The 22,167-nt window shown below is 39.9% G+C and overlaps 1 protein-coding gene across 1 annotated transcript in view; it reads left to right on the forward strand.

Moving 5' to 3' along the window:
• Nucleotides 1-22,167, forward strand: part of cul3b (cullin 3b) — a 109,898-nt gene that overhangs the window by 58,250 nt on the left and 29,481 nt on the right. Inside the window, exons 4-8 of the mRNA XM_072255463.1 lie at nucleotides 7,882-8,042; nucleotides 10,967-11,081; nucleotides 11,227-11,455; nucleotides 15,789-15,934; nucleotides 17,484-17,660. Coding sequence (XP_072111564.1) covers nucleotides 7,882-8,042; nucleotides 10,967-11,081; nucleotides 11,227-11,455; nucleotides 15,789-15,934; nucleotides 17,484-17,660 — 828 coding nt within the window. The remainder of the gene's footprint in view (nucleotides 1-7,881; nucleotides 8,043-10,966; nucleotides 11,082-11,226; nucleotides 11,456-15,788; nucleotides 15,935-17,483; nucleotides 17,661-22,167) is intronic.

Genomic DNA, 22,167 nt, shown 5'->3' on the forward strand with positions numbered 1-22,167 from the left:
AGCCTGTTCTGTGCTGTATCTCTATATGAAATAATAAAAATAGATTTCTTTTAGATGTAGTCACCATCTTGTATTCTGACCTTTTACTTTGTACTCCCTCAATGTTGAAACATCTTTCCTAATTCAGATAATTGACCAAAGATGTTTCAAATGTGAATGAATGTGGCAGGAGATTTACAGCTGGACAGCCCAAAATCTAAAGTAGTTCTGTTTTAGCTTCAAATTTCCGAAAATTTGCTTCAATGGCCCCCACCATCCAGACCATACTTTCTTTTTGCTACCACCATTAGGGAAAGATGCAAGAGCTTAGTTCCCACACGACCAGATTGAGGAACAGTTATTACCCTACAACAATTAGGCTCCTGAGCTGACATGAATAACTTCACCTACCAGAGTCACAGCTGATTTACAATCTACAGAGTAACTTCTTAAGTACTCTAAAGCTCGTTCTTGATATTTAAAATTTTTATTTGCACAATTTGTTAGCTTTTCCACATTTTGTCAGTCTTCAGAATTTATGAATAATCTATATTGTGTTTTATTTTCCTGTAAATGCTAAAAGAAAATGAATCTCAAGGTAGTATATGGCAATGTACTGTCATTTTAAAAAAAAAATCCTGATTTCTTTCTCTTTTATCCTATTTAAAGTGAATCACAAGGTGCATAACAAGGAGCACTCAGTCAATTCTATTATTCTCATAGTTTGTATTTGGTCGGTATTTAACCTATATTTTCCACTCTTTGCTCAAAGTTTCTGTGATATTTTCACTGAACAAAAATGCTTATCAATCTAATTTTTGAAAATGGCTATAGGCTGAACATCTAAGATGTTCTCTCAGAATATTTGAACTTTTACACTAACCTTTCCTAAAATTAAATACTGATTTGAATTCCAAAAATCTTGTTTTATATGTTCGTTCACTTTCTCTTCAAGAATTAGCTTTTTGACTACCTCGAATGTAAAAACAGAATTTAATAGACCATTAAAGTTTTGACGTGGTTATTAGCCAAAAGCTATGAAGAAATTAATGTTTTGTGGTATTTGTCTTTCAGCTGGAAATTTCTCTTTTTAAAAGATAAAATCTGAATAATACCCTGAGCTAAAGTAGCAAATAAAACCTGAGTAAGTCAGTTGCTAATACAAGTTGAGTACCCATTATCCAAAGTACTTGGGGCTGGATTTTTTTTTAGATTATGAAGACATGCAGTCCTCTTTTATTATCATTTCGTAATGCTTGCATTAAGAAATGATACAATATTTCCTTCTGTGTGATATCACAAAACACAGGACAGACCAAGACTGAAAAAACTGACAAAACCATATAATTGTAACATATAAACGCAAACAACAGTCCTGACGAAGGGTCTCGGCCTGAAACGTTGACTGCACCTCTTCCTACAGATGCTACCCGGCCTGCTGCGTTCACCAGCAACTTTGATGTGTGTTAATTGTAACATATAGTTACAACAGTACAACAATACCATAACTTGATGAAGTTGATGACAGTAAAAAGTTCAAAGTCTCTCAAATGTCCCACATCTCCCGCAGGCGAGAGAAGGAAGAAAAACTCTCCCTGTCAAGCCCGACCACAATCTGTCTCTGAGTCATCTGAAAACTTTGAGCCTCCGAATCAGCTCTCTGACACCGAGTACTGAGCGCCATCTCTGTCCGAAGGATTCGACCTCGATCTCAGTCGCCAACAGCAGGCAAAGCTGGGGATTTTGAGGCCTTCCCTCCAGAAGATTCCTGACCGCACAGTAATGACAGCAGTGAATGACTGTTTCAGAAATTTCTCCAGATGTTCTTCTGTGCTTTCACATCTGTCTCCATCAAATCAGAATTGTCCACAGCCCCTATTTAACGGAAACAATATCATTTTTCACCGAAGGGCTGCGCACGCGCAGCACACTGCTCTCTCTCCTCCTGCCGAATGGAATATATAATGAGATAGCTTAGGATTGCCACCATTTCTAACTCTGAATTCATGTGCTACCAATATGCAGTCTTTGTCTTACACTTGTTCATCACACATACAACTGCAAGAAAAAAAGTTTGTGAACCCTTTGCATTTACCTGGTTTTCTGCATTAATTACTCATAAAATATTGTCTGATCTTTATCTAAGTCACAATAATAGATAAACACAGTCTGCCTAAACTAATAACACACAAACAATTGTACTTCTCGTAATACTGAGTACACCCTATCCTCGTTATATGCGGGGGATATGTGAATAATTATTTAAATGGAGAAAATAGGGATGCATTCTGGAGGGCTTCCTAAATATGTTTTATCTGTAATTTATTCACATTTTCATATCAGTATGACACCAAAGCAGTACCACAAGGCAACATTTGTATTATATTTCATCAATTTAAGGTAATATTCAACATAATAAATCATAGAAAGTTAACATACTAGGGTGTACAGTACTCACCAACAGTGGCAGGTGTGTTGGCTCCAGGAGATGAGTGGTGTCGGGCAGCTTTACATGGATGAGGTGGATTGTTTTGGGTCATCAGGATCATCAAGGACAGCAAGATGTGAAGGAAGACTCACAGAACTCTCAGAACTGCCGGCAACAGGAGATGTCACCGGTTTGAAGAAAGTAGTGAGGGTTGTTTGCTTGGCACCATTTTGTTTTTCAGCATAAATGTTGTGTTAGAGGGCAGGAAATGCACTGTTATGTTAGGATAAATGCTGTCCAAATGTTTAGGATGGGCTGGCGCATTGTCAAGCAACAAAAGAACTTTAAAGGCAAGATTCTGTTCCCGGCAGTAGCGCTTAGCCTCAACAGCAAAATGATTAGCAAACCAATCTTCAAAGATTTGACCAGTGACCCATGCATTCTTGTTAGCTGCCCAGTGGACAGGAAGCATATTCTTACTCAAACTCTTAACAGCATGGGGGTTTAGTGAATGGTAAACGGAGAGGCTTCATCTTACAGTCTTCTTCGGCATTGGAACACATAAGCAACGTCAACCTATCCTTTGCTGCCTTGAAACCTGATGCAGTCTTTTCATCCCTACTTACGCAAGTGCATTTCAGCATACGCTTCCAAGAAAGCCTGGTCTTGTCTGCATTAAACGCCTGCTTTGGTGCAATGCCTAACTTAGCTATCATAGCCTGCAACTGCAAAGGGTAGCGTTCAGCAGCTTCGTGGTCAGCACTAGCTTGCTCATCAGGCACAGCTAGGTTATGAAGCCTGTGACGATTAACAAACTTAGAAAACCATCCCCTACTTGGATTAAAGCTAACAATACAACTTGACACTTCCTTACTGGACTCTGAACAAAAGCAACCATAAATTTTCAAAGTTTTCACATGAAGATGATCGGAACTGAGTGTTTTTTTTTCTTTGTTTCATGCTCAATGTACAAACTCAACATTTTCTCCATTTTTGTCGTAATCGGGTTACGCACTTAGGTAACAATCTTTGAAGGTGCTTGTCATGAATCAATCACTGCACTTTTTATTTTCTCAACATTTTTCTTTACGTTTATGATCGTGGACTCACCCAGGCTGAAGTAGCGTCCCAGAGCTGTTACCTTTACCTGACGCGGCCCTGTTTATAATTTCGAACTTTTTTTCAAGTGTTAAAGCGGTTCCCTGCCGCTTGGCTGATGGCCCAGGACTTGACATAGGACGCTTAGGAGGCATAGTTAAATATTTCAAGCAGAAAATCAGTGCACCGTAGGTAATAACAACAAAAGTTTAAGAGCGCAAGATCGCACATCCACAGGCTGCCAAAACCAATGCGAGGCTGGTGGGAGTGAGACTGTGAGGCGTGCGCACGTGACTTGTATTGGTGAGAAAGCGGTGCTTTTCGTCCCAACAACCATCTAGGTTCAAAAATGGATGTGAAACTCTGGGGTAATGCCTTCCACAAAAGCTATGTGGAGACAGGTGTTCCAGTCAATGAGTTGAGATTGGAGATGTAGGTTGTAGAGGTGCCCTCCCTATAAAAAAGAAACTGAGGTTACTGATAGAGCCTGCTCTTCTCAAGAAAGTTCTGTTGATGTGCACCATGCTTCGATCAAAACAACTTTCAGAGGACCTTAGAAGAAGAATTGTCGAGATGCAGGAAGCTGGAAAGGGCCACTAAAGGTTTTCTTAAGGCCTGAGTGTTCATCAGTCCATAGTAAGAGAAATTGTCTACATTTGGTCGAAATTCAATACTCTTGCTGCTCTCCCTGGGACTGGGCATCCTGCAAATATCACACCAAGAGCGCAATGTGCATTGCTGAAGGAGGTGGAAAAAGAACCCAAGGGTAACAGCAAAGGACCTGCAGAAATCTCTAGAACTTGTTGAAGTCTCTTTTCATGTGTCCATGAAGGACACCACAGAGAAAACCATTGCTCTCCAAAAAAAAAAATGCTGCACATCTCAAGATTGAAAAAGACCACCTGGATGTTCCACAACTCTTCTGGAACAATGTTCTGTGGACAGATGAGACAAAAATTGAACTTTCTGGCAGAAATAAGCGCTGCTATATTCAAAGGGAAAATGGCACTGCACACCAACACAAATACCCTCACCCCAATTGTGAAGCATAGTGAAAGGAGCTTCATGATTTGGGGCATCTTTGCTGCCTCAGGGCCTGGACAGCTTGCAATAGTTGGGGGAACAGTGAATTCAAAATTGTATCGACATTATACAGGAGAATGTCAGGGTAATGGTCATTACCTAAAGCTTAATAGAAGTTGGATGATGCAACAAGACAAGAATCCAAAACATGAGAGTAAATCGGCAAAAGAATGGTTTAAAAAGAAGAAAATTTGTGGTTTGGAATAAAGTCCAGATCTGAACCCAATTGAGATGCCGTGGCATGATTTGAAGAGGTCTGTTCAGCAATACTGACAAACTGAAACAGTTTTGTATGCAGGGATGGTCTAAGTTCCTCTTTGCTGTTGTGAAAGTCTGATCAGCAACTACAGGAAACATTTAGTGGAGGTTATGGCTGCTGAAGGAGACTCTACCAGTTATTAAATACAAGGGTTCACAACCTTTTTCCAGCCTGTACTGTGAATGTTGAAATACAAGGGTTCACATTTGATAAGGACATGAAAATCCAATTGATTGTGTGATATTAGTTTAGGCGTGTGGCCAAGTGGTTAAGGCGTTTGTCTAGTGATTTGAAGGTCGCTAGTTCGAGACTTGGCTGAGGCAGCGTGTGTGTCCTTGACCAAAGCACTTAACCACACATTGCTCCGTGACGACACCGGTGCCAAGCTGTATGGGTCCTAATGTCCTTCCCTTGGACAACATCGGTGGTGTGGAGAGGGGAGACTTGCAGCATGGGCAACTGCTGGTCTTCCATACAACCTTGCCCAGGCCTGTGCCCTGGAAACCTTCCAAGGCGCAAATCCATGGTCTCATGAGACTAACGGATGCCTATTAATATAGACAGATTGTTTCTCTATTATTTTGACTTGAATGAAGATCAGACCACATTTTATGAGTAATTAATGCAGAAAACTAGGTAACTGCAAAGGGTTCACGAAGTTTTTCTTGCAACCGTTTGTGTGATTTTATGGTTTAAGATGGCGGTACCAAAGATGCACAACAACATACTGGTAGATCTTAAAGCAAGAGAATTCTCTAAAAACATATAGCATCTTTCATGCAGCAAATTGTGGTAAGGAGGCAGGTTGAGAGGAGCCTGGTTCGCGGGAGGAGCTGGTGTCCTGGGGCATTCTGAGGCACAACATGTTTGTGTTGAAGCCAGGCCTGAAACATTGACTGTACTCTTTGCCATAGATGCTTCCTGGCCTGCTGAGTTCCTCCAGCATTTTGTGTGTGTTGTGTGAACTGATCCATCTGCTGTACGTTCTTGCCCCACTGGTGTGAAAACTGGGTACAGAGACTTAGCTTGGGCCTACTCCGGCTACTCTGGGAACTGTCTAGTTGCTGTTGGCTTACTTCTGTTGTTTGCACAATGTGTTTTCTCTTTCGCAGAGCAGTGGTTTTTGGTCTTTTTTTTGGCGGGGGGGTTATTCGGGTTTCTTGCTTTGTGGTTGGTTACTTATAAGCAGACAAATTTCAAGGTATATAATTTATACACTCTTTGATAATAAATGTGCTTTGAATCTTGTATATGTTCCTAACCATAAAAATTATTTCATACTTTTAATGTAATGAAATTCTGTGTGAAAGGTAACAAAAGCAGCACAGCAGTATTGGGAGAATACCTGCATCAGCAGTTGAACAAGAATAAACAATGGCAGGCTTTCAGTCCCCACCTACGATGCCATGTTTTGATGCCATGTTTTGGTTACAGTACACTGTATTTGTATTTTATTTTCTTTAGGTTTTGTGTAAGGTACAGACACAATCAGTATTATAGAATTGTTCTGGTGTTGATTTTCATGAGTGACAATCCTTACAAACTTTTCAATGAATTGCTCTGCTGCTTTATGATCAGATGACTTATCTTTTAACATTTTTTAAATCTTTTAAAAATTTAATGTCGTGCCTTCCTTAAATTTCTACAACCAACCTGCTGAATATTCACAATTGTCTTCAATTTTCAATTTGTCGTGATAGATCTTTGCTTGTTTCATGATCAGCATACCGTTAAGCTGCATATGTTCACGCTGATGCCAACAAATCCATTCTTCAAAACACAGTGGAGATCTTCATTTTCTGCTTTATGCAGTGTTTTTCTGTTTTTCATTAACTTCTCCATACATATGTGAGCTCACTTCTCGGAACTGTCTGTGATGTGCAGAGACCTGTGTATCACTTGGGAACCTTCCCAGTGCCTTGTGAAATTTTGCATTTGTGTCATGATGTAAGCACTCAAAAAAAACTTCAAATTTCAGAGATTTTCAGATTTCGGAATCTTGATTAGGGAGTACTCAACCCGTAATACCAAATGTGCACATAATTAGATTGTTCAACTTTTATTAAGTTTAATAAAACCACCAATAAACTCTCCTGCTTCACTCAACTGAACTTTGTATCAAAACGTGACAGAAACATTAGATTAACAATTTTCTGAGCTTTGCCTAAACTAAGATTGTTTGAGAAAGTACTTTGGAATACAAATTGTGTGTAATCTCAAACATTTTGGTGTTGGAATGGCCCTGCCATTCACTCAAATCACTCAAAACTGTTTCTCTAAGCATCTGTAACTTTGAAACTATGACAAGCTCTGTGCGTGGGGTAATCTATTCTCAAATCTAGATGTTTGCATCTCGTTTTGGTTATCTATAGATTGGTACTCCTTAAATGTGAATGCTCATGTTAACTGAAATCTGAAATTGAAAACTACTTTTGTATTCATCTGTCAAATTTAAATCATCATTAGTTTCCTCCTCCTCTTTTACTCTTCCTTAGGATAAGGAAGTTTTTTCAGCAGTTCCAGTAGTGTTTGCATGTTAGCAGCCTGGAACAGTGAAAATTACCATTTATCTTAGCAATAATTAGCTTGAAAATGGCTTGTTCCCTTGGGGCCCAGTCAAATTGTGTCCTTGTTATTTTTTTGAGATACAGGAGCACAAGTATTTGCCAAATTTCCCTCCAAGAACAGCATAGTGTTTATTCATGTGTTTTACGACTAGTTTGTTGCCTTGTCGGGCTGTTGCTTAATGCTTTTGAGTTCACCTTGAATAAGACTACATAATGCTAGTATTACAATACTTGGTATGTGCAGAATAAGTTCTGTATTTTTTTTCTGGTTGTGTCAAGTATTGGGCAGTAGCTGTCATGCTGCAAATTTTATAGCATTGAAGTTCATTGCAAGAAAGTGGATGCGTCTGAGCATGTGGTGCTTTCTGCTTATTCTGAACAGCTCTTACAAAAGCGCTGTTCTTACAGAAATCTGCTTGTTTAAAATTTGTTCATTCAAATAACTATCACTTTGATTTCCCTTGCAGGATCGTGTGTACGTGCAACAGAATAACGTAGAGAATGTTTACAACTTGGGGTTGATCATCTTCAGAGATCAAGTCGTACGTTATGGTTGCATCAGAGACCATCTACGTCAAACTCTCTTGGATATGATTGCACGTGAAAGAAAAGGAGAAGTGGTGGACAGGTATGTTGAGGCACCAATTCATTTTCCAATTCCAACAGTTCACTGCTGTCAAGAAGATACAAGAGATTCTGCAGATACTGAAAATCTTGAGCAATGTGCTGGAGAAACTATGGAGGGAAATAAACAGTGGCCCTTTTGGGCTGAGACCCTTCATCCGGACTTATGATTTAGATAGAGCCTCAGTCCAAAGCAATGTTGCCTGACCTGCTGAGTTCTTCCGGTATTTTGCGCATGTTGTTCACAGCTCTTGAATACTAAACTCAGTTACAAATGACCAAGTTTACAATTTTACAATTGAAAGTGTGGCCAGGAATATATGAAAACAACCAATTCTACACCTAACAAAGGTACTGAGTTCTTTACCAATGAGCAAGGGTGGGCACTGATCATTTAATGTTTTGGTGGGGAAAAGACAACAAACTGTAAATACAAAAAGAAAGAAATATTACTAAGCAATAAATATCAAGAACACGAGATGAGTTCCTGAATGTGAGTCCATAGGTTGTGGGAACATCTCAATGGGGCAAGGGCCTGATGGTTAAGGGGTAATAACTATTCCTAAACATGGTGGTGAGAGTCCTGAGGCTCCTGTACCACCTTCCTGATGGCAGCAGTACGGAGAGAGCAAGAAAGTTGTATGCACAAGTGCAATGAAATGAAAATTTTAATTGCAGCAGTGTCACAGGCATAAGCATTAGATATACAACATTCACAAGAAAAAAAAATTAGTTTGTTTAAATAACAATCACTTTAATTTTCTTTGCAGGATTGTGTGTACAGGAAACAGAATAACTTCCAGAAAGTGAAGTGAGAAGTTGATAGGTGATGGGTGGAAAAGATGAAGGACTTGAAGGTGGAGGGACAGCAGAGGAAGATGATAGGCAGGCGAGAAGTGAAAGGATAAGGGGGAGGCAGAGTGGGGAATGGAAAAAGAGGAGGGAGAGATGGAGAAATTACCAGCAGTTAGGGAAGTCGATATTCATATGTCATCACGTTGGAGGCTACCCAGACTGAATGACATGTTGCTTCTCCTATATGAGAGTGGCCTTATTATGGCAGTAGAGGAGATCATGGACTGACATGTTGGAATGAGAATGGGCAATGGAGTTAAAATGGTTGGCCCCCAGGAAATCCTGCTTGTAAGCGGAGCAGAGGTGCTCAACAAAATGGTTCCCCAACCTTTGTTGGTGTCACCAATGTAGAGGAAGCTGCACCAGGACCCCAGATACATTAGGTGACCCCAACAGACTCTCAGGTGAAGTGTTGTCTTACCTGTAAGGACTACTTGGGGCCCTGAATGGTGGGGAGGGCTGAGGTGAATGGGCAGGGATAAGTGTCGGGGGGTGGGGGGGGGGGAATCAGTGAGGAGGGATGAATAGACAAAGGAATCATTAAGTGAATGATCCCTGCAGAAAGTGGAGTGTGGGTGGTAGGATCCCATTGAATCGTGGAAGTTGCGGTGAATGATGTGCTGGATATAGAGGCACATGCGATAGTAGTTAGGGACAAAAGGAACTCCATCCCTGTTAAAGTGGCAGAAAGGTGGTGTGAGGGCAGATGTTTGGTGATGGAGGTGATGTGGGTGAGGGCAACATCCAATAGTAGATTAACGCTGAATCTGGAGCTGTATCTGTAAAGTATCTTAATTTAGTACGAGCACGATTTCAGGAGATCTATGGAAGAACCTCAGAATCTCTTGGAAGGATCTCATTGATCTAAAAGTACATTGAGGTCTTGTACTTGTATTTAGTCACCTACTAATACCTTTGTGCTTAGTTTCAACTTCAATATTTTGCGTGTGGACAAATGGCTCCATAGGATTATATATTTTCTAAGAGAGCACCCCTCAACTGATGAGAAAACATTCATATGTTCCCTTTTTTGGGAATTCATAGGCCCAAAACATTTTCCTTTTCCCACTGTATTGAGAGATGACTGTCTTTGAAGACAACAATGTGTATTCAGGCAACTATTTTTGCCCTTTATGAGACTATTTTGTGTTTGAAGTAAATGGTTGCTATTCCCATAATTCCTAATGGATATCACCCACCTTATAATTTCTAATGCATCCACTCAGATATTCTGCACTGATTTATTCATTACTGTGCATATTGCAATCAGTTATACTTACCAGAATTCTTGTTGGAAATTATATCCTATTCGTCAGTGTTAGTTATTGACTTGTACAATTGTGACAGCCTATACAAATTCTGGTACATTTTCTGTCAGAGGGTGAAATTGAAAGTTGTTCAATATTGCAAGCTGTTGATCAAGTTGCATGCTTTTCCATATAAGATGTTATACTTAGAGATCTCAATGAAGTTGTTCTTCAATTCCAATGAATTGAGCAAAATTTATACTGCAGTACTGAAAAAATTGTGCATGGTCTTTTAGGATCTAATTAAACTAGATACTTAACTGCTATCAGAGTATATAAAAGATCCAGTGTCACAATTTCAAAGCAAGTCTGGTGATTTATTTCTTATTTCTTGGTCAGTATTTTTCCTCTAATCAATCATGCAGCAATACACTCCAGGAACAGGCCCTTCTACCTGCAATATCTGTACCAACTAATTGTTGAATTAAATTAATTTTAATCCAAAAATTACACTTTTAATAGTTATAGCAGTAATGTGTATAAGGGTGTCCTGTGAGAAAATTAGCTGTTCCATTATTTTGTATCATAGCGGTATGTAACTGTACTTAATTTGCTATATAGAGCTTTTAGACATTTGAAAGTCATGAAGCCATAATACAATTAATTATTGCATGATTATCATTTATCTGGTATTCTTCAATCTAATTAGTTTAAGTGGGCATGGTATCATCACAGTATCATTTATTGGTCTGTTAAAACTTTCCTCTTCCTTAAAAAAACTGAGAGCATTGTTTATATTTTGATTATTATTTCTTATTTCTGCCAGAGGTGCAATTCGAAATGCTTGCCAAATGTTGATGATTCTTGGCTTAGAAGGTCGTTCCGTATATGAGGAAGATTTTGAAGCTCCATTTTTAGAAATGTCTGCTGAATTCTTCCAGGTATCAATTTTAAATGTTTTCTAAGGTTATATGTTTTTAATTGCCATTCTTTTTATAAAGCAATGCATAATTGTTTGAATGCAATTCTTTCTTCTCAGACTTAATTGGTAATCATTAAAATGGCCAAATATTTCTCTTTATGCAGATGGAAAGCCAGAAATTTTTAGCAGAAAATAGTGCATCTGTGTACATTAAGAAAGTGGAGGCAAGGATTAATGAAGAAATAGAGCGAGTTATGCACTGTCTTGATAAATCTACAGAAGAACCAATTGTGAAGGTGGTGGAGAGGGAATTAATTTCTAAACACATGAAGACTATAGTGGAAATGGAAAACTCAGGCCTAGTCCATATGTTAAAAAATGGAAAAACAGAAGGTAATTCAAAAGTTCTTTGCTTTTAAACTACATCAAGTACCTGCAGTTAGATTTCATTTCTGTGGAATGGGCCTATTTATATATTTCAGACATTCCTATATTTAGACAATCTTGTTTGCTGTTACTGTTATCTGAGTGGAGATAATGTACAGCCGAATTTCTTAATTTAATGCAATGTGCAATTCATTTTGTTGTCAGTTTTGATTTAAGGCTAACTTTGGTGCCACGTTGACAAACTTTGTGACTGACCCAGACTACAGTTCTTAATTTGAAGGAGCAAAAGTGAATGTAATTTTGTTTTCAGTCTGAAAATGGAAAGAAAATGCAACAAGAGGGAAATCAGGAAGGAAAAGACAGAGTATCAGATGGATCTGGCAGATAAGGTTAAGGAAGATTCCAAGAGGTTTTATAGAGGAAAAGAATAGCTAGAGAGAGTGGGTCCTTTTAGAGATCAGCAGAGCACCTATTCCTTGAGCCACAGGAGATGTGAGATTTTTAATAAGTTATTTCTCCTCTGTTCATTGAAGAGAAAATTAGGGCTGCACGAGATGAGGGAAACAAGTGGAGATATATTGGAGAACAATCATATTACCAGGGAACACACATCAAAGTTGCTGGTGAACGCAGCAGGCCAGGCAGCATCTCTAGGAAGAGGTACAGTGGACATTTCAGGCCGAGACCCTTCGTCAGGACTAACTGAAGGAAGAGCTAATAAGAGATTTGAAAGTGGGGTGGGGGGGGGGAGGAGATCCAAAATGATAGGAGAAAACAGGAGGGGGAGGGATGGAGCCAAGAGCTGGACAGGTGATTGGCAAAAGGGATATGAGAGAATCATGGGACAGGAGGCCCAGGGAGAAGGTCGGGGGCGGGGGGGAACCCAGAGGATGGGCAAGGGGTAAAGTCAGAGGGAGAAAAAGGAGAGTGAGAGAAAGAATGTGTGTATATAAATAAATAACAGATGGGGTACGAGGGGGAGGTGGGGCATTAGCGGAAGTTAGAGAAGTCAATGTTCCTGCCATCAGGTTAGAGGCTACCCAGACGGAATATAAGGTGTTGTTCCTCCAACCTGAGTGTGGCTTCATCTTTACAGTAGAGGAGGCCGTGGATAGACATTTCAGAATGGGAATGGGATGTGGAATTAAAATGTGTGGCCACTGGGAGATCCTGCTTTCTCTGGCGGACAGAAAGTAGGTGTCCAGCAAAACGATCTCCCAGTCTGCGTCGGGTCTCGCCAATATATAAAAGGCCATATCGGGAGCACCGGACGCAGTATATCACCCCAGTCGACTCAAAGGCGAAGTGTTGCCTCACCTGGAAGGACTGTTTGGGGCCCTCAATGGTGGTAAGGGAGGAAGTGTAAGGGCATGTGTAGCACTTATTCTGCTTACACGGATAAGTGCCAGGAGGGAGATCAGTGGAGAGGGATGGGGGGGACGAATGGACAAGGGAGTCGCATAGGGAGCGATCCCTGCGGAAAGCGGGTGGGGGGGGGACGACGATGTGCTTAGTGGTGGGATCCCGTTGGAGGTAGCGGAAGTTACGGAGAATAATATGTTGGACCCGGAGGCTGGTGGGGTGGTAGGTGAGGACCAGGGGAACCCTATTCCTAGTGGGGTGGCAGGAGGATGGAGTGAGAGCAGATGTGCCTGAAATGGAGGAGATGCGTTTGAGAGCAGAGTTGATGGTGGAGGAAGGGAAGCCCTTTTCTTTAAAAAAGGAGGACATCTCCCTCGTCCTGGAATGAAAAGCCTCATCCTGAGAGCAGATGCGGCGGAGACGGAGGAATTGCGAGAAGGGGATGGCATTTTTGCAAGAGATAGGGTGAGAAGAGGAATAGTCCAGATAGCTGTGAGAGTCAGTAGGATCTCACCAGGGATATTACCAGGGAGGAAGTTTTTGTAGCCTTGTGGTGCCTTAAGGTGGAAAAATTTCTAAGGTCTGATAGAATGCATTCTCACCTTTTGTGAGAGGATAGAGAGGAAATAGTGGAGACCCTTGTGAAAATATTTACTTCATTTTTAGGCACTGATGAAGTTCCCAAAGGCTGGCAGATGACTAATGTTGCATTGTTTAAAAGGTTGCAAGGACAAGCCAGGGTACTACAGGCTGGTCAGCCTGACATCCATAGTGGGTATGTTACTGGGGGGAATTCTGAGGGCCAGGATCTGCCAGCATCTGAATAGTCTGATTAGGAGGAGGCAGTGTGCCTTTGTGTGTGAGAAGTCGTATTTGATGAAGCTTTTAGAAATTTTGAAGTTGAGTGTTCTAGTTGCATTGTACTGTATACAGTAATATTGACAGCCAGCATGTCTAGGGAATTCTTCACTCCAGTAGAGTACTCCAGTGGATTTGTATTAAAAACATTTTGTTGCTTAAATGGCTACTAGCATATCCTAAGAACTGGTGATTGGCACAGGGAACTGAATGTTGCTGTTTTATTCAATACGGTTTAAATTGGCTTTTAGAAAATATGTTCAGTCACTATGACCTCTGGTTCATGTGGCTAGAAATTTGAAATAGTTTTACATTTAATGTCTTCTGAAAGCAGCTTTGTCAATATTATGCTTTTCATAACCGTTTATACTCTTGATGATATGGCAAAATTTCCATTTTGTAAACAGATTTTAATTGTATCTGATGCAGCAACCCAAATCATAATTTGTCTCAATTATTGTTTTATAGTAGGTTTTTATAGGACAGAAGATCGCGCCTTAAAAACCTCCCCCCAAAAATCTAAAATGAACAAAATAATTTTTTTAAAATAACAGCATTGTTGGTTTTGTCATACTTTTGAGTCCCTAGCTGGTGCCTAACTTGTGTAATCTCAGATTTTGAAGCTCTTACCAATTACAAACGTTTGTAGATATATGGAGTTTTCATTGAATTGAGGTTTCTATCAAAAAACTATTTAAGGTTTAAGCTGCTTGTAATGTAATAAATTTGTAGTTATGAGACATAAAATATAACTTTGATTATTGAGCTCCTATGTGTAGAAGCCATAAAGTATGTTTATATAGCAGCATGGAAGTGAATCGTACCCAGTAATAGTAAGAAGCAGAAAGTTTTTGTTTGCAGCTTTAAAAAAAATCATTAATATATAAAGTAAGTCAGAGGTTGCAATTAGTTCTTATTGCCAGAACTTCTCGATTCTATTCAGCTTGTTCCTACTATGAATGACTTGGCACAGTCACATGATCTAGACATAAGGGGAAAAGTTGACCTAATTTACAGATGTAACCCAGACTTGGTATGTAGCATTAAACCCTTTCCTAACATTCCTATAAATGTGCTCAAATGCTTTTTAATATGATTTTTTTTCCATGTTTGTTCTGATGCAATTGAGTGTTATGATGCAAACAAAAACAAACTTAATTTTTCTTTTCTGCGCTGACCAAAATGAGAACCGTTGCCCAGCGTACTTTATCATTTTAGACTTCTACTGTTTCACTGAATTGCATTCACCCAAACTTTTAGCAGAGCACCTCTAGTTCGCTACAGTGACATAACAACTATACCTAGCCCTTGAGTATATTTGGAATACAAGTATGGCCACATCCGTTTTCATCACATCATGAGCAGGATTTAAACCAATATCCAGGATGTAAAATATTGCTCCCCATTCTTGCCCTAATGTGTACCATTATGAAGTGGTCTGCATAGTGATTAAAGTACTGGACTCCAAAGCTTATTAAAGTATGACTATGGACATCTAGCAGACTCCAAAGTTTCAGAGGATTTTGTTTGTCAATTCAGAGTTAAATTTCTAACATTACAAGTCGATCTTAACAGCATTAAAATAAAATCCATTCTCTGAATCACTAGGAAGGTCAGCATTAATTACCCATCCCTAATTGCACTTGATAAGGTGCAGTAAAGAACATTGTTGAGTAGTTGCAGTGCATTTGGGTTGAGAGTTCCCAGAATTAGACCCAGTAACTGTAAGGAATTGGTGATATATTTTGAAGTCAGGATTGTGTGAGGTTTCTGCACTCGGTTTTGTGACATCTACTTCGTAGAAAACAAACGTGGACTATTTTAGCTATTTACCTGAAACTAATAATAACAAGTTGATGACAAATTTATTGAATGCCATCTAATGTCAGTGATTTAAAATATTTCACTGTTCATTGTCAGTTCTCAGGATTATTTACTACCGCAGGGTTAAAGTAACCATTACAAGGTTTGGTGATTATATTCAAATAAAATATTGTTTCAGTTAATTGTTTATAGTTTAATGCCAAAATGTTGGTCTGTATCTCAAAACGTAATTTATATTGTGTACTATCTACAAAGTGCATGAGGAATCTGGTACAACTAGTCTATTCTGTTTCAGATCTAGCTTGCATGTACAAGCTTTTCAGTCGTGTGCCAAATGGATTGAAAACTATGTGTGAATGTATGAGTTCCTACTTGAGAGAACAAGGCAAAGCACTGGTGTCTGAAGAAGGAGAAGGCAAAAACCCAGTGGACTATATCCAGGTAAGTATTTGACATTTTTTCATAATTGCTGAAAACATTCAAAAGAACACTACAGCTAGTAACCTTGTTTGAAATGCACAAGTAAATGTATCCATTTTCATCAATCTATACAGATTAATTCATACTTTTTCAATTTTTGGATATGAAAGTAATGTAAAACTGCTTCGGGAGTATTCTAAATTACAACATAAATGTGGCCTTGAAAATGCTTATTGTGGGGAAAAATGGACATATTTCAAACTGAATCACTTTAGTGGGCATATTATTCTGAATTAGCATGGGATTAGAAATATGTTTGGTGTAAACTCTTGTTTCTCCTTAGTACACTTAGCCTAATCTGACCCATCTTCCCCTGTCAAAAAATTGGGAACTAGTTTCTCAGACTTATTTCCAAATTTTTTCGAAGTTCACAATCGCTTTGAAATGTACAAATCAGTATTTGGACAGTAGGTTATACCCAATCTTTGGATTTAAAAAAAAGGAGTTGGATTTTTGTGGTTAAAGAAGTCTCCTTTAAAGAAGGCTGCTCTCCTAAATTACTACTTTTACAAATTAAGACATTTACATTTATGTATTGTAGCTCAGTAACTAAAGGTACGGTTGAACAGGCAAAGAAAGACACTAACAAACTTTCAGAAGGATGTGGATTTGCAAATTAATTCCTTGTAGCTGAATGTAAAGTAGTTCCTTTGGATAGAAGTTCTTATATTTGGAGAAAGCAAGAATGTAAATGAGGGCAAAGACATAATTGGATCTTGAAATAAAGATTCACAAGTTATAGCCAAATAGGTTAATAAAACTGTAAATAACTGCTAGCAATGTGTTCGGATTCATTTCTGGGAAATAAAGTATTTTATTTAAGGGCAAACAACAGGAATTCTGCAGATGCTGGAAATTCAAGCAACACACATCAAAGTTGCTGGTGAACGCAGCAAGCCAGGCAGCATCTGTAGGAAGAGGTGCAGTCGACGTTTCAGGCTGAGACCCTATCTCGGCCTGAAACGTCGACTGCACCTCTTCCTACAGATGCTGCCTGGCCTGCTGCGTTCACCAGCAACTTTGATGTGTGTTATTTTATTTAAGGTGTTTGTTCGGAATCTTGCTTAAATTATACTGAGCAGAGTTCTGTTGTCCTATTTGAGGAGAAAAGTACAGAAGTACATAGATTAACAAAAAGAATGCAAGGGTAATATGTACACTGACCAGGTACAACTATCATTGCAAGAGGTACAAATGAGAGACTGAGGGGTGAACTAATGGAGGTCTATTCATTTAAAACGTGTTTATGTGTAAGTTACATTAACTGCAGCATTACGGGGGAGCAGGCTTCCATAGGTGTATAATTTTGCTGTAAAGATCTTAATCATGCAAGAGCTGTAATAGTTGACGTTTGGTGTTCAATTTGATGAATGACTAATGCTAGTCTGTACTTATATGTATTAATGTCATTTTGGGGGATTTATTGGTTCTGAAAATGGCAGGTTTATTGACATTGTGATGTGTAGAATTGTCCTACAGATTATTTACACTTCTGTTTTTACTTGAACAGGGTCTTTTGGATCTCAAGGGCAGATTTGATCGTTTCCTTCAAGATTCATTCAACAATGATCGTCTTTTTAAACAGACCATTGCTGGTGACTTTGAATATTTTCTTAATCTTAACTCCAGATCTCCAGAATATTTGTCACTATTTATTGATGACAAACTTAAAAAAGGAGTAAAAGGTGTAAGTATTTTTCTCTTGAAATTCTCTTATAAAGTATTTTCAAGGGCACATCGACCTGCGATGAATGTGCACAAATTGCAGTGACAAAAACGAATGATTTACGTGGGAGACCAGATGAGAGAGGATTATTTTCTATTAAACCAGCAAAGGTCAAGGTATTTTTTAGTTTCTTTTAAATAAACTTTGGTGGGTGTCTGGAATTGTTACACCAGGGTTGGTGGTGGAGACAGATACAATAAAGGCATTTGAGGTTCTTAGATATATACGAGGGGTGATTGGTAAGTTTGTGGCCTAAGGTAGAAGGAGTCAGTTTTAGAAAACCTAGCCCATTTATTTTTCAACATAATGCCCCCATACATTTACACACTTAGTCCAGCAGTCGTGGAGCATACGGATCTTGGACCTCCAGAAAGTGTCCACAGCAGGGGTGATTGATAGGTTCGTGGCCTAAGGTAGAAGGAGATGAGTTATACAGCTCTCTTTACATGCACTTGCAGTTCAACTCTTTGAGTGATTATGCAGAAAGTTTGAAGTTAATAACTCATCTCCTTCTACCTTAGGCCACGAACTTATCAATCACCCCGATGAGTTATTAACCTCAAACTTTCTGCATGATCACTCAAAAGAGTTGAACTGCATGTGTATGTAACGAGAGTTGTATAACTCATCTCCTTCTACCTTAGGCCACAAACTTATCAATCACCCCTGGCTGCGGACACTTTCTGGAGGTCCAAGATGTGTATGCTCCACGACCGCTGGACTAAGTATGTAAATATAGGAGGAGACTATGTTGAAAAATAAATGGTTGACTCCTCCGACCTTACGCCACGAACTTATGAATCACCCCTCGTACAATATGCAGAAAATGAAGGGAGACCATGTGCATGCAGAAGGTATCAATGTGATTAGGCATCATTAGCTTAACTAGTTTGGCATAGCATCATGGTATTTGTTTATAAATACCTTGACCTTTGTGTAGTTTTGATAGTCATTAGGAATTAGTGCCTGTGAAGACACATTAAATCTCTCATCTCACTTTTCTATCTTATTTTATATACCAATAATATCTACAATGTGCTGCTTGAAAACATGGTAGGCTTGTATTTAAAAGCCAAACAAAATGGGCAGATACTTAGCCTACTTTACATAGGTGCAGGGAAAATAGAGTAATGTGGACTGATTTAAATTAATATCTTTTAATTCTCTGAAGCTATGTTGGTAAGTCTTTGGAGTGGAGTAAATTAGGGATAGAATCTGTGCCAGGGTGTGGTAAGTAAATGCTGATGATGGAAAACTATCCGGGCCACAGTGGTCCATATCACAAACTTCCGTTCTGTATCACTCAGTGATAGCAACTATGCAGATTTTTAAACAATGTACATATAACTCTTAAGAGCATTTCAAGTCTACTTCACCACCTGAATGGGGAGTAAGAAAATTTCAGATGTGATGTCAGTCTTCAGACTTGAAATAGTTTTGCCAGAAGTAGTTTTATTGAGTGCACATGTTTTACACAACCAGTAAGATGTCCTTGCTTGGAATCTGGATAAATTAACATGCTATTTTTTTGTTTCTTTATGTTGACTTTTATGTATTGAAATCAAATGTTACACCGTAGATAATTAATTAATCTCACCCTCAAGATTACTTTCTTTTTGACAGTTGCATTTGCCACCAAACATTTTGCTGAATCATTTCAGGTTGTTCATCCCATCCGTGAGCCAGGACTCCAAATTTGGGCCACTGGTACCATCTGGGGGTAATAATTCTTGAAGTGATCTTTGGCAAGGTATACAGGTGTCCCCTGCTTTCCGAATGTTCGCTTTACGAAACCTCACTGTTACGAAAGACCTACATTAGTACCCTGTTTTTGCTTTCAGAAGGCGTTTTCACTGTTACGAAAAAAAGCAGTGCACGATAAAAAATTCAGCGCACGAGAAAAGGTAGCGCGCGCCCCGAGCAGCCGCTCTCCCTGGATTCGGAATGGCATTCTTGCCGGCATTGCTTAAACACGTGCCTGTGAGCATCCGTTTGCAAGATGAGTTCTATAGTGTCGGAAAAGCCTAAAAGAGCTCGTAAGGGTGTTACACTTAGCGTAAAACTAGACATAATTAAGCGTTTCGATCGTGGTGAGCGAAGCAAGGACAAAGTGAGTTGAGCTTGTGGAAGCTGATGAAAATGATGTTGCAGAGGTTTTGGTATCCCATGGCCAAGAACTGATAGATGAAGAGCTGATGCAATTGGAAGAGGAAAGTATAACAATCGAAACCGAATGAGTAATGATAAAGTATGACTTTAATTTTGAAAGGGTACATCAGTTTAAGGCATATTTGCAGGATGGTTTGAGTGCTTACAAAGAACTGTATGATATAAAAATGCGCGAGGCTCAGCAGTCAAGCAAGTCTTCCACATCAGCCACAGCAGACGACGAACCTCGACCTTCAACATCGACGCGGGCAGTCATAGGAGAAGATGAGCTGCCTGCTCGAATGGAAACAGACGACGAGATGACACCCCAGTGTCCCACCACCCCAACACCCAGACCACGGACAGTTACTGTACCGGTTCGCGGAGAATGCAGCAGTAGCCGGGAGGCATACAGCACATCTTTAAGAAAAAAGCCGAAACGACGCAGTCAGAAATCGGCACTGATCTGGGCCGACAATTACGTGCCGGACAGCACCTAATTAATTAGCATGTTTATTTCGGCTTTTTTCTTAAAGATGTGCTGTGTTCCTTCCGGCTACCGCTGGACCCCTGCGTGCTTTGCAGCAATGTATCGGTCAGCGGCCTGGAGGGTGGGGGCCACTGCACCACCCCAGCCTGCGACGACTCAGTCTTAACACACCATCATCAGTGTGCTCTGCGCTGTCTTCCTAATTCCAGTAAGTGATACTACACTGTACATACATATATAGGCTGTGTATTTTTACGTGTTATTTGGTATGATTTGGCAGCTTCATAGCTTAAAGGTTACCGGAGAGCGCTTGCGCCGTGGTTTTGCCAACAGCGCTTGCGTGAGATTTTCGCTACGGAGAACAGTGCAGTAATGATTGTGGAAAAGTATTTCTACTTCATATAGGCTGTGTATTTATCATATCATTCCTGCTTTTACTATATGTTCCTGTTATTTTAGGTTTTATGTGTTATTTGGCATGATTTGGTAGGTTATTTTTGGGTCTGCGAACGCTCACAAAATTTTCTCATATAAATAAATGGTAATTTCTTCTTCGCTTTACGACATTTCGGCTTACGAACCATTTCATAGGAACGCTCTACCTTCGGATGGCGGGGGAAACCTGTACACCCCTAGTGCTAGAAAATATGTGATAGCATTGCAGCAGTGGTAGCTTTCTGTGCTGAAGCAGACATCAGTCACCATTGAGGACCAAGAACTGGAAGTATATGTAGCAAGTGCAAGTGTGGGCCCACAGCCTCTCCCAGCCAGGGAACACTGTGTCCAGGAAACCAAGGAAGCTGGTCTTCTTGCCTGCAAGAAGAACCTGGTGTGGACACTTGCAAGGCAAACAGATCCAGAGAATCAGACAACCCCAAGCTGGACTGGTTTTAATATCAGCACCAGGGACCAAGAACCAATCTCACAAGATATTGTTGGGTATCGGCCAACCATCAATTCACCAGCCACAGAGTTGACCACAGTATTTGAAATCCTGAACCAATCAGAGCTAATTAGGAAGGAACTTCATCTAGAAACAATTGTGGTAGTCATGGATCAAGCACTCTATGCAAAAGCCACTGAAATTGCCTGGAAGGATAAAGAGCGCTTCTCCAACATTCTTCTCAGGATGGGGACATTCCATACCATATGTAATGCCTTAGCCATCCTAGGAAAGGGATTTCGGGATGCTGGACTAAAGGACGTATGCCTAGAGGCTGGAATTGTCGCAAAGGGGTCCATCAATGGAGTCCTTGATGGTAAACACTACAATCGTGCTGTCAGGGTCCACAAGTAGATCTATGAAGCACTGATGAGACTCGCATGGGCGGAGTTCACACCGTGGGTTGAGGACAACGTTCCAGAGAGGAGTGGGATGATCAAATCATTATTAGATTATATGAACGTCATGGCCAATGACTTGAACCAACAGAAGTTGAACAATCTGCTGCAAAGTCCACTCTTAGCTGAGCTGATAACCCTATGGACAGACTTTCTGGCACACCTCCGTCACAACAATGGAGCGCTATCCGCATTCTGGATATCATATATTGACATGGTAGGGAACGTAATACTTGGGCTTCTGCGCGCCTCTCGTGAGGGGGCTGGGAGTTGCACCTCCATGCAATAGATGTTGTGTTTGACACATACAAGGAGAACTCTATCAAGAATTGTGAAAGATCTCTACGGGAGGAAGAAACTGGTCATGAGTTGCAAGGTATCACAGGCGCACAGATGATGAGGCAGTGGAGGAGCTTCCTGACCAAAGTCAGTAACAAAGATAGTCTCATTAGCTTCATAGACCATGAATGGAGGAAGGCAGAGTACAGA

Source organism: Mobula birostris, chromosome 4 (assembly GCF_030028105.1).
Source record: "Mobula birostris isolate sMobBir1 chromosome 4, sMobBir1.hap1, whole genome shotgun sequence".
In the NCBI taxonomy this organism is placed as follows: Eukaryota; Metazoa; Chordata; class Chondrichthyes; order Myliobatiformes; family Myliobatidae; genus Mobula; species Mobula birostris.